The sequence below is a fragment of the Coturnix japonica genome, chromosome 7, assembly GCF_054131305.1.
Source record: "Coturnix japonica strain WE chromosome 7, WE-NBRP24, whole genome shotgun sequence".
Classification (NCBI taxonomy): Eukaryota; Metazoa; Chordata; class Aves; order Galliformes; family Phasianidae; genus Coturnix; species Coturnix japonica.
The window spans coordinates 15,911,285-15,927,283 of NC_140669.1; the positions used below are offsets into that span (position 1 = coordinate 15,911,285).

The window sequence follows — 15,999 nt, forward strand, 5'->3', positions numbered from 1 at the left end:
ATGGCTGACTAAGCAGAGTAGTCAAGATACAATTCTCATTTGTCCTCAAAAATCATGTAGACTGTCAGTGTAGAAACCAGTATTAAGTAGGTAGCTAAACTTACTCTGAAAGACATTTCTATATTTTCACCTCCCCATATTTCCATTTCATCATCATAGCTTCCAATGTGTTCAAAATACTCTTTTGATATTGAAAAGAGACCTCCAGCAAAAGTAGGTGTTCTGCAAAAAGAGAAGGTTCAAACTACATTTATGGTAGGTTTTCCTAAATATAGGTTAAAAAAAAAATCAGCATTACCGTCCTAGGATGTTTCTAAGCATTTGTCAGTGCTTCACTCCATTAAAACATTTTCCTGGCACAGGCAATTAAATCTGCCCACATCAAGTCTCATCTTACAGTTTTATTGTCTCTTACTAACAAACTAGATTAACAGACAGTATCAGTAAAAATAATATATTTTCCCTGTACAGAGGGAAAGTTACTATTCCTTTGGACCAGTGATGTGTCTGAAGGCAAAGAATGAATTACATTGCATGTTTCAAAATTTACAATCTGGTTCCTATAAATAAAACACTTAATAAAACATCTCAGATGCTAAAACTTGTGATAATTTATAATTTAAACAAACAAACAAAAACCACAAGAAAACTGAAGTATATTATTCAAGTTACATTTACCTAATTGGATAGGTTTCATCTTTTCTTCTTTTATTTTCATATTGAGGAAGAGACTCCCATCCAAACGACAAACTCCAGTCAAAGTTTCCTCTATTGTGGTTATGCCCATAAGGAGATGGCTTACTAAATTCAAAAGTATTGAGATCTATGGAAGCAATATCAGGGCTTACAACAGCAACAGAGTTCTCAGCTATTCTTGCCAACAATGGTTCTAACCAGCCATAGAAGCATTCACCTACAGAAAAAAATGGGAACAAGCACTGAATTGTAGTAAAATCAGAATAATTAAACATGACTAAAGCAAGTCAGTACAGTTTGTAAATAGCACTTTCAATTACATAAAATAGCAGAAGAGCTAATACAAACCTCACATTCATAACTTGTAAAAAATGCAGCATTAAATCAAATACAACATTCACTTACAATGAGCATCCAGAAAGGTGAGGGTCTCCCCTGTTGCTACTGAAGCTCCCAATAACCGTGCAGTGATTAGACCTTTTCTTTCCTTTTGACGGACTACTTTAACGATCTGAAATTGCTTCACATACTCATCGAGTTTATCATGCAAGTATTCTAGAAAGAGAAGTTGTTTTCAGGATATTGAGTATCTACACTTTACAATTGAACAATAGAACAATTCATTCGAATTTCAGCAGTGACGTCAACATTAAAGCACTGAACAAGTCCTGACTGTTGAATGCAATTTTTAGGGGCTGAGTTTTGTTGAGGGTGAGGATGTAGGAAGAAGCAACTGACAGACAACAGGGCTTGCAGAACTGAACATTAAATTCTAAAAGAGAAAGGATGTTTGCTGGAACAGCTGTTCTGCATCAACAACTCAACTCAAAATCCATTTTCATGGCAAATACACAACATACCTACTTAATATATTTTACTTTAGGCTTTCAGAGGCTACAGTGTTTACTCTCAACAGAAGCTATGTTAAAAAATAAATAAGAACTCCACCAGCACCACAAAAAAACAAACAAATACCAACAAAAAAACCACAACGCCCAGAACATGAAAATTTTGGGAAACAATCTCACATCCTTCATAAACATCACACTCTGCCATTCTCTGCCTATCCTTGGTATTAAGCTGTACAACTAAACACCCTTTACGTGCAGGTACATCTAAATGTAGTCTTGACAGTAAGTGTAAATATACTGCTATGAGCATGTATGCACAGACATGCTCATCTAAAGATAAACAAAGTTTTTAAACTTGCATTTGTAATTACACTCAGTATACATGCAATTATTTTTTACATTCAGCTTAAGTACAGAATATTCCATTAATTTAATTTTCTAGGAAAGAAGTTTATCTTCATATTAGTGAAATTTATTTGCAGTCATAACGATACACTGCTAAAAGCACTGGCCATTATACCCTTGGATACTTGGTTGTATTAACTGCAGTTCAGCTAAAGCAAATATTACAAAGCTACTTATCATGCAACCACTCATTCAAATTCTAGCGCTCCTTAAATTGCATAATCATAGACTACCCTGAGTCGGAAGGAACCTACAAGGATCATCCAGTCCAATCCCTGGTTCCACACAGGACTACCCAAACCCTACATCTGATTCCAGGAGCAGAGTCCAGCACTTGCTCTTCCTCATACAAATGGTGACCACTGTCAAATTTGTCAAGACCTTGGTGCAAGGCCTCTCTACTCCCAAGAAGTCAACACTCCTCCCAGTTTAACATCATCCACAAATTTACTTCCAGATCTTTACTGGAACTGATGAAAACATAAAAGAGTACTGGCTCAAAAACATGGTCCTACAGAATCCCACTAGTGGCAACTAGAGCAATTCTCAGGCCATAGTGTCCCCTTTCCCAACACAGTCATGTTTTGATTGTCATTAAATATTCTCAAGGTCACACCACCATGGCTTTCTGATGTCACGAGCCTCCTCCCTGCCAACCACTATAAATACAGGGACTCTGTCAACAGAAAACCAGCTACCAACAGAATTGGGTCTTGGTGAGCTTCTTCTGGTGCAATGCCCAATTTAGATAGAACCCTCCTTCCTACCTCTGTGCAGGAAGACAGATCGCCCTCCACCAAAGAAGCTTAGGCTTCAATGGAGCAGCAGTGAACCCAAGCTGATGGATGTGGATCTACCCAAAGGCAATGTCGAGCCCATGGAATTAGATTAACCTTCAGAAGAAGAACCAGTGGAAGTGGATCCACCTATCACCCATCTCCATATCTAGAAACAGCTGGTGGATGCCATATTATGAAGAGTATCATTGCATTAAATCTTTACAAAAACTAAGAGCTGTGACCTCAAAAAAGAGCTGTCTTCAGACAAATATAGCAGAGGTCCAAGCCTCCAAAGCCTGATAGTACACCACAATTATCATTGAGCTTTTCAAAGGCTTCAAATTTCTTAACATAATAAAAAATAGGGTTTAAAAACCTCTCAGCAGAATTTCATACTTGACAATACTTACAAATAAAACAAAAGGAACAAAAGTACTTGGAACACCATATGGTATTTAGTATGGTGGTAAGGAGATAGCCTCTTTTAACCCATTCTATATACAGTCTTAACATGCTTTCGATTAAATAAATAATATGTTCAATGTAAAATGGAAATACTTCTTACCATCAACACTGGCATCATCCACCAAAATAATTTCCTTTAGCAGTATGGCAGGAGAAGTGTACATCACGCTGTGAACAGTTCTGAGCAGAGTGGACCACGCTTCATTATGAAAAACTATTATAACACTTGTGGTTGGCAATGGTGGGCAACGCTTGAACTTTTGTTCAATGCATCTACAGATTCGAAAGTATTAGATGTTAGAAAATGGACAAAAAGTTTTGATTCAAACTCGTAAGAGAAATCCCACTCTTCTCAGTATGAAACTGTACAAATATGGACACTAAATCTTTCAGCTTTTCCAATTTCTGTCCAAGTTTTGAAGCACAAACACAGCTGGAAAAGTTGCAAGAAGTATTTTGTAAACATCTGACAAATAAGAATTCCACCTGAGCAACTGGCTCAGCTCCAGTTGTCTCAAACATCTGAATATATTTCATAGAGCACCCAGGTCCTATTCAAACAAAAATACATTTTTCTACTGAGACCAGCAGATGCTGAGATGAAAAGTCAGACTAAGTTACCATTACTACTGAAATCCAAAAATATGAGAAAAAGTATTTACTGAAGAAATGCAGTTTGAAATAGAAAAATAGAACAAATCAAATTCAGAGCTTGTTTTTTTCTTAGAAACACCACCTAATGCTTACAGCAATATAACACATTCAAGTGAAAAAACTTTAAACATACAGGTTTTCAAGACTGATGTATTCTGAACAGAAATTTAAACCCAACTGCGAGTCAAGCTAACCAGACAACATTTCTGTATTCATAAATCGCACACTTACTGTTTATTGCCTGCCAACTCTAGAGACTGGAATAGTTCCCAAGGTAATTATCACATCTGTTGCCAAAGCCCTCACAAAACATACAGGCCAAGTCTCACCAGTTGCACTATCAGAAAGATTATCATGATCTGCACTACACATAACGCGCTGGTCACACTACCAGCACCAGCTCAGTAAGAGCTGTCACTTCTGACACAAGAGATAAGAACACTGAGATTTCTCAGAACCAAAATCCACTCTAACCATGAAGTCCCACCATTTTGTTAACAAAATCATAATGCACTAGTGGTTTTATTAAGCCTTAATATTTTGTTTTAAAAAGACTAGGGAATGGATTTTAGAAGAGAAGGAAGCTTAAACCATATTTTTAATTTTCTCCTAAGTGAAACGCAGCAGCTTCCCAGAAGGTCACTGCGAAAACGTAGCAGAAAACCTTATTTAAATATGGTTAACATGAAATGTGAGCTTTTCTAAATACCATCGGTTTTTGCACTCTGGAACATTACGTACTGTAAATTACCATGTATCACCCAGATATTTCCCTTCCTTAACGATAATCTAACGCTGAACTCAAATCACAGCCCTCACATTTCTGTCAAGTTATTCAACTAACAGGACATACACATTTCCACATACTCAGGAGGTCGAGTGTCTGGTCCAAGATCTCGGTGTAACGAAATCCTATCACTTGCAAATGCATTGAAACAGTGCTTTTCTTCTCCACGCTCTTTTTCTTTCTGCTCTTCTGGATTTAAGTTGATGGTTTTAAATGCTTTACCAGAAGCTCCAGGAGCATTAGGATCTTGAAGGGGTCGATCTAGAAAGGGTTTTAGTTCCATCGCAGTGTAGTGTCCTGGCAAACAGCGTCTCTCTCCAGGAACCTTAGTTTGCCGTACAGGTGCCTTTATCTGCATTTTTGGCTTTGCACCATTGATACTGTTCATAGCATTTAACACAAGACCTAATACATGACTTTTCTTTCTGACAGCTGGCTCAATCCCTCCTTCATCTCTAAAATCTTGGACACCAACTTCTCGTTGCAATAAAAATAAAAATACTAGAAAGACAAACACAATAATGCTAAATTTCCAAAGTTTCCAGTGAAAAAATAATTTCTTGAATAGTTTAGGCATTATTTTCAAAGCCATTCTAGTTCTAAGAGTTTATTTCAAAACAAAAGCTTCTCTGAATGATGTTCTTTAACACTATTTTACAGCATATCTTGAAAATATAATACCTGTAAATTAAAACAAAAAGTAATATGTTAGACAAACAGCACATATAATAATGTATATGTATCTTATACATGTTAAATGCAGACTTAATACAGGTAATGGGGATAAATTAGGCTGTGTATCAAGCAGTAAATCTATGTAGCTTTTGTATGGTATTCTCTGGCATGTTCTGCTGCAACTCATTATAAGAACACATTAAAGATTTCTCTTTCAGCTACTATTTTTTATTATTTTTTTATTTTTCAATACAGACAAGCAATTACTCAGTAGCTTTCAAATATAAGGAACTATCCAAGCATCCAAGTGATCTGAATTAAATTCTCTCTGTAAAAATGCCTGTTTACAGGGGAAAAATCAGCAACATCCTGAATTCAAAGCAAGGCTTTTTTTGTACAAGTTGCATCTAAGCAAACTGAGAAAAGAACTAAGCTGCAGCTGGGTAAAAGCCACACTTGCAATGTTGTATACACACAAAGATAGAGAACTAGTAGAAAATAGGAAAAAAAGTCACTTCCCTCAAGAATTTGTAGTCAGGTGTTTTAATAAACCCCTATATTATATTCAACTGTTGTAATTTACAGAGGGGTAGAACTCTCATCCTGTTGGAGCATCACTACATAGATAATAAAATATACAAAAAATACCCTTCACAATGCTCCTATACCTATACTTTCCAAGAAAACTCATTTAAAAATCCAAGCCGCTTCTGTCTTACATATTATTTTCCCAATTTTATTTAGACTTGAAGATTTTGCACTGCAATAGATGCCCATATACAGCAAAACTAAGAATAAAGTCATTCTTTCTTTCCTGAGGAAAGGATCATAACCAATTTACCAACTTGCTCCACAAAAGATCACCTGAAATTCAACTTCTACGTCTGAAAGCAATGTCCCAAGCACTCCTTGAGCTCCAGCAGCTTGGGGCCATGCCCACTGCCCTCCGATGAAGAATCTTTTCATTATATCCAATCTGACTCTCTCCAAAAACCCTCCATGCTGTTCCCTCGCACCACGCCACTGTCACCAAAGAGCAGAGCTCACTGCTGCCCCTCTGCTCCCTATCAGTAGCTGTACACTGCCATGTGGCCCCCCTTCAGGCTCCTCTGTCTGAACCAACCCAGCACCACAGATGACTTCCCCCCAGAACCTTCACCATCTTTGTAGCCCTCCTCTGGGCAATCTAATAGCTTTATGTCTTTAGATTGTGGCACCCCAATCTGATCCCGGTGCTCTAGGTGAGTCTGCACCAGGCAGAACAGGACAGGACAGTCCATTCTCTTGACCAGCCAGCAGTGCTGAGCTTGATACACTCCATGGCACGCTGCTAACTCAGATCCAACTTGCTGACAACCAGAACCCCCAGATCCCTTCCCCACAAGGCTGCTGTCAAGCCCCTCCTTCCCTAGTCTGTACATAAACCGAAGTTTGCCATATCCCAGGTGCAGAATCCAGCACTTACTTTTGCTAACCCTCATACAGTTGGCAATGACCAGCCATGTAAAATGCCAAGATCTCTCTGCAAAGCCACTGTACCTCTTAGTGAGTCAACAGCTCTTTCTAATTTAGCACCGCCTGCAAGCTTACTTACTGTGCACTGGAGTTCTGCATCCAGATCACTTGTAAAGACAAAACCAGACCAAAAATGGAGCCCTACAGAACTTCACTAGTGACTGGCCACCAACCTGATGTAACCCCATTTACTCCAGCCATTTAGCTCAACCCAATTGTTCACTCATTGCATTATATTACCTACTGTTTCTGTCTAGCCATATGCTAGGCAATTTGTCCAGAAAAACACTGTGAGAAACAGCATCCAAATCTGTGATGAAATCCAAAAAGATGACATAATCTAGCTGACCAAGATGGTTTCTCTTGGTCTGCTAGATTATCAGATCTACAATCTGGCTACGATCAGTAAGTGTTGTCTTTCAAGTGTTGTGCAGCCATGGTATTCTCCTAAGGTGGCTCTGGTGCCTGAAGCACCTGCTCACTGACCTTGGTGCTTGCAGGACTCCTTTTCCTACATGTTCCTCATTCGTCTCTCACAGCTGCTGAGGAGCATTTTTTACCCTTTCTTAACAAAATCCCGCTGCAGATTCACCACCTGCTGCACTGATGGGTTCAGCTGTGGCCAACAGCAGGGTTGTACTGGAGCTGGCTGAGAGCAGCACAGGGCAGCTGTGCTCACAGGAAGCACCAATCAGTCCCTCTGCTACCAAAACCTTGCTCCATAAACCCAGTGCAGAAAGTGAAACCCTAAGCACCATCAAGGAATCTACAACCTGTAAAACTACTACTGCCAAACCTGCCCCGGGTCAGCTTCAGCAACCTCTGAACCACAAATGCTTTAATAACACTACACAAAAAAATAGGGGGAAAAAAAGAAAAAAAAATTAATTACACTATTGTTTCTCAGTGCACAATGCACAAACACAGGTTATATTAATATATCTTAAAGCTTAGAATTAATAAGCAACATAAATATACCGTCTTCAAACAGGAAAATATAAACTTTTTTTTTATATAGTTGAGGTACTTGATATCATAAGAGAAGTCCGGCAGTTCCTTATTTCACAAGCAGTCATTTGGGCACAGTCAGTCGTGCAACACTGGGGAGGGAGGGCAGTACTTGATTTGCTTTCAAACACCACAGCCCTCAAATATTCTTTGTACCACTAACAGAAATCAACATTCTCCAACCACCTCTCTGGGCCTCTTCATGCCATTAAAGATTAAACTTAGGTGAGCATCCTGTTAGGTAAAAAGACGGGCAGAAGGTAATTCTACAAAGCAACTTTGAATTTCACCAAAATCTCACACTGAAATCATGCTTCAATTTGAGACCTGAATTTTTATTCAAATCAAATGCTGAAGATTCTCTTTTGATTTGATGACCTGGCCTAAGACTACTCAGAAAGGGTAGAAAAATAACAAACTATGGTTACAAATCCATTATCTGACTTAGTACCACTTAGTTTCCACTAAACAGTTACGTTACAGTTGAAAATGCAGTTATCAGATTTCTGCTGTCTGCATTCAGCATTTAAATCAATGCAATAACTATTGCTTATGTTAAGCTTGCTTCATCATTTTCCCCCAGCTTTATGAACACCGTATGAACTTAGGCTTAGCTTCTCACACACAAAAAAACCCTCTAGATAATACCAGAGATCTAAAATTCATCAAAACTATTCCTTACATTATCCATGTTTTGCACACAGGTGCCTTTAAACAAGTCATTTTAGACTTAAACAGACTAATGAGCAAACAAGAATGGGCACAGCAATTTACTTTGCCTTTGGTTTTCTTCATTATGTTTTTCCTCTGCATGAACTCTGATTGCTCTTTGACAGCGTATTTCCTTGTAGTGGAGCTGCCTGCCTTGCCTGCTCATGCATAACCAGTGCCATAGGGCACACGTGAAACATGTGTGCCCTGAGGAATGAGAAGAGAGCTCCTGTGAGGGGGTCGTGCAAGGAGACCAACACAACCCATCCTTTCAATGGGGATTTGCACGGTCCTGTAGCATACACAGCAGTGTGCTGTGCAGAGAAACAGCATAAGCGGTGCTTCAGAAGTGCTTCTTATTAGACAGTCAACTGATAACCTCAGGATAGTGTGTGAAGCAGAGCTGAAGTGCACCAACTCCTTTGCCACAAATGCACTAACTCTGATACAGATTAATCCCGAGTGCAGCGTTACTGATGAAATATCTTGAAGGGACAGTGTTTAACAATAAGAAAAAGGGTCTGTTGCACAGAACAGTATCAGTTCCCAGATCACAAACTATATTACACAAACTGCCACCAAAGCTGTATCTTTCCTAAGGTTTTTAACCAGAATAATTTTGTAGTCAGCAACGCAATCTTCACTCACCACAAACATTTCATACATTCTTATGGCACAGCAGCATCAATAAGCACAGACCAGACCACAGTTCTGTCCTTCAGGACATGCTGAAGAAATATGTGGCACAATTCAATTCCTTCAGGTCACTGGTAAGCACAGCGTAGGTTGGTTTTGTTGTTTTCAAAGAAAATAAGCAGAAAACTTACAAGCACTATAAACATCTTCTCCAAAGTGCCAAAAGGCAGCAGCCGCCCTGCTGCACACCACAGCACGGGGCAGCGGGTGAGCTGAATGCACAGCCTCTGTTACACCAGCTCCAGTGTCACAGTGCCTGCCAACTGCCGGCCTCACAGGACGCCTCCCTCCAGTACCATGTGCACACAGCTCTGACTGTGTCAGCTCAGTCTGAGCAACACTATGGGCAATCATTTAAAGAAAAAAAATGTATATGCCCCAGTAACCTAAATCATCAGAAGCTCTCGCAGAACAGCCCAGCTCTTAATCTAACTTCCATCACTCCAAAATCAGTCTCGTTAAAACCTTGCGTATGTTTTATCCTTCCGCAACACCTTACTGCTCCCCTAACGAGGCAGCAGGCCTGTGTGGAGCAAACACTGAACAAACTCTGGAGGAAAAATCCACCTGACACTAACGAGCAGCTGCTCCCCCAGACCAGCATAAATCTGCCCAGTGTGCACAGTTACACCTGTTGGGTGTTGCTCTGCTAGGAAACTTCCCAGTGCTTTTTGTCTTCTATACATGAATCCCGCATCAGATTCCACTAAAACATTAGCTATTGAAATAAGCACTTCTGCTACCCCGGAAATCAAAATGTTCCTACCCATTAAAAAAATTAAAGAATAAAAATCATTGATAAAACCATACCTGCTTCCCAGAAGAACATTCACATGATGAGGTCATGGCTAAGAAATGCCACATTTGAAATGAATTTTTCATAGAGCTATTTTTCATAGCTGAATGTAGAATATTAGGGCTCTCCATAAAATCAAGAGCAAAAGCACTTCAGAACTTGGGGAAAAACAAAAGAGCTGCTTAAGTTTACCACTCTGTACTACTGCTTATGATTTATTAGTATTTGGCTTAAATAAAGGAACAGTTCACAAAACAAAGCATGTGTAACTCAAAAATAAATGTTCTACCTGAAAAGCAGCAGCAGAATCACTTGGTCAGCACTTGACTGGGCACTCACAGCATCAAGGATTCTTGATGCCCTGGCTCAAGCAAGAATTCCCACTGGTTGTCCCTCAGACAGGGCAGTACCCAACGAGCTGCTGATCAGCAAACTCCAGCTGCTGCTGCCCTGGATGCATTCATTCTTTGAGGCTCAGCCAGGGGAAATCTTATGCTGCTCCTGAATATGCTGTAAGGATACTGCGTGTCTTCATATTAAAGTGTCAGTTTTAAAAAGTCCAAAGGCATAGATTATTCTAGCACTGACTGAAGTAAACTCAGTATCAGCACTACCGCTACTCTTCTACAGCTGAGCACTGTAAGGGATGGGCAGAGATAGAGGCTAATTCCACAACAATAGACAGTGAAGTAGAATTACACAGTAAGTACATATTAAAACAATATTTAGAGCTTGTTTTTACAGTCTTGGAACTGCAACAATGTGCTGAATATGAGTTAAATTCAAATTTCAGTCAACACTGCAGCTTCCTTTTTCTCCTTGCCAGTTTGGTTTGGGATGCTGTTAAAAGCATTTTAGGCTGCTCCTAAAAATGCCACGGTGACAAGTGAGCAGCACAGCAGCTGTAAAGTGCTGTAATAACTCCGTAGTATTGGTGTCTGATTTTTATTTAAGCACCAAAAAACAATCTCTGGATCAGATCCAAGGGAATTCTTTTCTTTCCCAATTGCAGGAAGGTTTCTAAGATAAGCACAGCATCTGAGTATTAAGCACAGGCCCTGAACTCATAGCTTTACACTCTAGTTTGTCTTAAAATTTGTTTAAACCATAAGCATAAAAAAAAAATAAATAAAAAATAAAAAAGGCTTCCTCATGTTTTTGCTTTGTTTGTTCTGAAACGCACTGAGCTTTATCGGGTTATTGTCAAACTGCTGGCAACCCTCAGGTGCCATCTCTTTGCTCTTGCCCTCACCTGACCAGTTCTGCATGTCACTGCTGAACAACCTTATGTAACAAAAAGTAGTGGCTTGAGTACAGCACGTTACTCCTGTAGCTCTAAGTAGTTCCACAACATTGTTTTGCTGTTTATAAGCAGAACTAAACCTACAGCACAAAGTAGTTTCACAAAACATAGTGCTTTGCAGTCCAGAAACTGGAAGCACATTCAAATCTTACAGAAGATAAACACAGGAGCGAGCAGAGTGGGAAGAAAAACTCATGTGTGCTGCTGAGCGACTGAGCATCAGTTCATGTTACGACCACAGCTCCCTGCACTGCCAGAAATGGGGAAGCCCCGCACACCGTATGAGCTCACCGAGCACACGGGCAGCACGCGTTTGTCCACAGCACAGCGGAATTTCTTGGAGCAACGCAGCCGGTAACCAAGGGCCACGCCACAAAGGGCAGCCGGATCCCGCTGCTATTTTGACAGCAGTCACAGCACCCGGCTGCCCCGCCTAAAAACAGGGCAAGGTTAAACGGCCGCGGAGCCACAGGGCAGGGAGGGCTGCTCCGCTGCTCCCCACGGCGTGACAGAAATAGCAGCGACCAACTTACCCTCCGCAAACAACTTAATTTCTACTTTACTGATCCTGAGGCCTCAGGAAGGCAGCAGCAAATGACAAAGCGAGCGGGCCGGCGGGCAAACCCTGCTAAAAGCAGCACAGAAAGCGGCCGGGCTCAGCTCTCAGCCCAGTGCTGCCTTTAGGCGGGATCCAACGGGCAAAACGAGGGCAAAAGATGCGATGAGTTTTAGATGCAATGAGTTTTGTAACAGAAGGCTGAAGTGTGAAACGCTCTGAGGTGAACGCGTAACGCTCGAGTTGCCAGTAAGGTATTTTTTTTGTTTGATCAGTAAAAACGTTTAATAAAGACTAATAAGTAGAAGCACGTTTACACAAAGTCAGCCTCAACTTCGTTCGTTCCTGTTTGTATCACAGATAACTTTTCTTGCCAACTCTTGAACACTAAGAAGACTCGTACAAGCCACGGGTAACACGACCCGCTGTGAGGAGTCAGCCCGGGCACCACGCGCTCTCCCTGGGCGCAGGACGGAACGCGGAGCTGCGGGACGCCCCGCTCGGACACATCCCCGCTCGGACACATCCCCGCTCGGACACATCCCCGCGGCCACCGCACCGCAGTGCGGCCCGGGACGTGGCAGGAACCGCCGCCGCCTCCCCCGGTCCCCGCCCGGCCCCGGCCCACACAACCCCCGGCTCCGCTCCTCCGCATCCACCCGCGCGGGGCCGCCCCCACCAACCCCCAGCTTCGGCCACGCGCGGCGACCCCGAACGCTTCAGGGGGCTCTGGGGAAGGGGACACCCCGCGGGGCGACAGCCCTGCTCCCAGCCCGCCCACCCGAGGGCAGCGCAGCCGCGTCGCTCACCTGGTCCGGCGGGAGAAGGGTCTCCCGGACGAGCGGCTGCCGGCGGAGGGAAGCGCGGTGCCCGCCCCGGCCGGAGGCCGCCCACGGCGCACGGGGCTGTGGCGGCGCCTTCCGCTCGTGGCAGCCAGGTGCGCGCCCCCTGCGCCTGCGCGCCGCCCCGCCCTCGGCCTCACCTGGCGGCCAGGTGCGCGAGGAGCGGCGGGAAGAGCGGGCCCTCGCCTCAGCCGCCTCCGCGCCCCGCGCTCGGAGCGGCGTCGTAGCGGCACATAGCGGGGATGCGGACCCGCCGCGTGCGGTAACGGGCCGCGGTGGAAGCGGCGGAGCGGCGCTGAGAGCTTGCGCCAATCCGCGACCGGCTGCACCGCGCGGCAGAGCGCTGCACGCCTGCGTTGCTGGGAGACGGCACAAAACGCTGCAGGGGAGAGCGGAGCTCCACAGAACGGACGTCCCGCAGCGCGCACCACGGAGCGAACGGCGCTGCTCGCTGAAGGGGGGACTGCAGGAGTTACGAGTTTGCTTCCAAGTCCCCCAGGTGCAAAGCAGGTCCCGCAGCGTTTCGGATCAGCTCAAGAGCGGGCACAGCTGTGGCACGAGGGATTAATTCTGCCCTGCACCGCCTTCTCTCTCCCATTTTGGCTGGAGCTCCCCCAGGTTACGTGTAAGAAACGGTGGAGCACGTTAAATCCTTCTACCGTTGAAAGCAGAGGCAGGAGCCGCACCTGGTCCCGCACCTGCGGCACACGGCAGCCACCCGCAGCTTGGTGCAGCCGCAAGGCCGAGCCGTTCCGGAATGCGAGCGCTATTCGAGGTTCTAAACCTGTTGCTTTCCCGAGTAAAGGCTGCAAGAAGAGGCACGTGCACTTCTTTGAAGAACAGCACTTGAAACCCACATCCAGATCAGTTATTGTATCACATAGATACCAAAACAGGAGTTTCAGTGGAGAACAATCCCCCACATACTAAAAAAGTCAAGGGGAAAAAAAAAAAAAAAAAAAAAAAGCAAACTAACAGGTTTGTTTTTTTTTTGCAAATTAATCAAGAGGTAAAAACCCCAGCAAAACCAAGCCCACAGCTGTAAAGAGCCTGAGCTGACCCCAGCACTGACCTGACTGTAAGAAGTGCCATAGTCACAAGCAGATGAAATACTTCCTCATGATTTTTTTTCCTATTTTTCCTGCTTAGTGCACAGGGACCACAGCAACTGGTGAGTTGTTCATGCGCTTGCTAAAACTCAGCAGCCTACCCAAGTGCTTACAGAACAATTTCAACAAGATCTTCAATAAGGTGTTAAAACTGAAATGTTTGCAGAGCTGCTCGTCCCTCTAATGACTGTTAAGATAAAGGCTGAGGTTGTTAAACTGGAGCCTCCTGATTTATGAGCTTTTCTAAAAGTTGCTGCAGACACAATTCAGAATTGATTCAAGACAGTCAAACCCAGCTCAGAAAGGGAACTATGAATTATTTCTACTTTTCCTCTAAGACTCAAATTCATTTTGTCTAATTATAATATTTTAATCATACTTTCTAGATCATCTTTCTAATACTGAGAAAAATCTGAAAGAAAAAAAGAAGTAGGAAAGAGTATCATCCCCTCAAAAACAAAACCAAACAAAAAACTTTAGGCATCCCCTAGAAGATACCCCAGGCATTCTGTACCTGCAGGGCCAGGACAGTAGAGGAAGTGACACCTATGGCTCACGTTGCTATAGCTACAGGATGCCCAGATTCCCAGCTTCAGTGAATGAATCAATAGAAACCACAGCTTTGCTCTCCTCTTTTATTCAACAGAGGCAAAGTGGAAGATGGGTTGCCAAGCAACATCATGCTAAAGACTGCAGCTCTTTGAAAGGAGCATTACTGACTGCCCTCCATCCTCTCTCTCATCCTCGAGGAGTCTCTTCCATTCAAAGCCATTTATTAAGGGACTGAAAAAAAACTACCAGGACATGAATTTTAAAATAAGAACTGTAAAAGCAGAAGGAGAGCTGGAATTAATGCTTAAAGTAAAAGAGAAATGAAACAATACCATTCCTTCTGCACTGAAAGAAGGAAGAAAAATAGTAAGGACAGAGAAACTTAAACTGACTTATACAGACCACAAGGGGATGGAAAGACCATTTCCTTCCGGGAATATTTTATTAAAGCAAAATTTCCTCTAAAGAATTACTTACAGCCACTGCTTCTTTAATTGAAATCTAATGATGTTCCTCAATCGCACTCTTATTTTAAAGACTTAACTCATAAAAAAAAAGGCACATTAGTAGCTAAATGTATTCAGGAAGCCTAAGAGGATTCCAGAAATCTTTTATTTCATGCTAAAATGAACAAAAATCTCCACCATAAATTAGCAAGGAAAAGCTTCAAGTCTGAGACCAATTTCTATCAATTAATTTCTGTATCGTATCTTATGAACTGGCAACACGTATCTGATGCTCAAAAGAAAGGTGTAGATACAGATTAACTTTACCTATTTTGAACATGTCTTGGGTGTATCAGCATAAAAGCATTCATTTTTATTCTAAACTTGAGCTAAGTTATTCCAGTGCGAGGGAGCAAGCAGAAAGACATCGATCTCAATGCTCTCTTATTAGAAACTGCCTTGAAAAGCCCTAGGTACTTAATATTTTACCAGTGGGGGGAAAATAATAATCCAGCAGTTCAAGGATTCATAATTGGATTCCTTGTAACTCCTCCCAGCCTCAGCATTCTTCAAATCCTTCCAAGTCCCTCAATCTACTCCCATACATTATCAGCTTCCCCCAGTCACCCAAGTCTTTTTCTTCCTGTATTGTGATCAGTACAAAAAGGATATGTCTACAGCATAAGCTTCAAGGTTACTCGGGGAAGGAGAAGCCACTTACTCAGGTCTTTTGTCAACTCCATCACTCATACCAAACTTCTAGAAGTATTATACACCTGTTACCTGTTAGTTTCCATTAATTTCAGCTTGGCTGACCAAAAGCTCAGAACATCCTTGAATGCAGGATCTAGAAATCTCCAGTAGGTAGCATCATTGCATTCAGGATACATATCTATCTGTTTAGGAAACAAGGCTGTAAGTTACCAAAGACACTGCACCCAGTTACAGATAAGCAAAATTACATGCGATTTCAAACAGCGCCTCTTGTGTAGCCTTAACACTTGTCAATGTCAAGTTGTTCTTTTATTCACAGCAGGCTACCAATCCATTAAAGATCCACAAGCATGTTACATGTAGCATGTAAATCTTAACACTCCAAACTAAGCATGACAAATATCCATCTCCATGATGAATAATGCAGCATGAGTAAAAA

The 15,999-nt window shown here is 42.4% G+C and overlaps 1 protein-coding gene and 1 long non-coding RNA gene across 15 annotated transcripts in view; both read right to left on the bottom strand.

Annotated features, from left to right (window-relative positions):
- Nucleotides 1–13,086, bottom strand: part of GALNT3 (polypeptide N-acetylgalactosaminyltransferase 3) — a 245,118-nt gene extending 232,032 nt beyond the window's left edge. For 11 of the 14 annotated variants that reach the window (XM_085552408.1, XM_085552403.1, XM_085552402.1 and 8 more), the window contains exons 1-6: nucleotides 12,707–13,015; nucleotides 4,718–5,318; nucleotides 3,297–3,469; nucleotides 1,102–1,251; nucleotides 679–913; nucleotides 105–222 (exon numbers count right to left, since the gene is read on the bottom strand). In XM_085552408.1, the coding sequence (XP_085408534.1) occupies nucleotides 105–222; nucleotides 679–913; nucleotides 1,102–1,251; nucleotides 3,297–3,469; nucleotides 4,718–5,229 (1,188 nt within the window). In that variant the 5' untranslated portion in view covers nucleotides 5,230–5,318; nucleotides 12,707–13,015. Of the gene's footprint in view, nucleotides 1–104; nucleotides 223–678; nucleotides 914–1,101; nucleotides 1,252–3,296; nucleotides 3,470–4,703; nucleotides 5,319–12,706 lie in introns of those variants that run through there. The other 3 variants (XM_085552407.1, XM_032445903.2, XM_085552412.1) reach the window with 2 other exon arrangements.
- Nucleotides 13,087–14,469: 1,383 nt separating this feature from the next.
- Nucleotides 14,470–15,744, bottom strand: LOC146760088 (uncharacterized). Its single transcript, XR_014947929.1, has 2 exons — nucleotides 15,630–15,744; nucleotides 14,470–14,642 (listed from the first exon to the last, which is right to left on the bottom strand). It is a non-coding gene; the product is annotated as an uncharacterized LOC146760088 (long non-coding RNA).
- Between the last annotated feature and the right edge of the window lie 255 nt (nucleotides 15,745–15,999).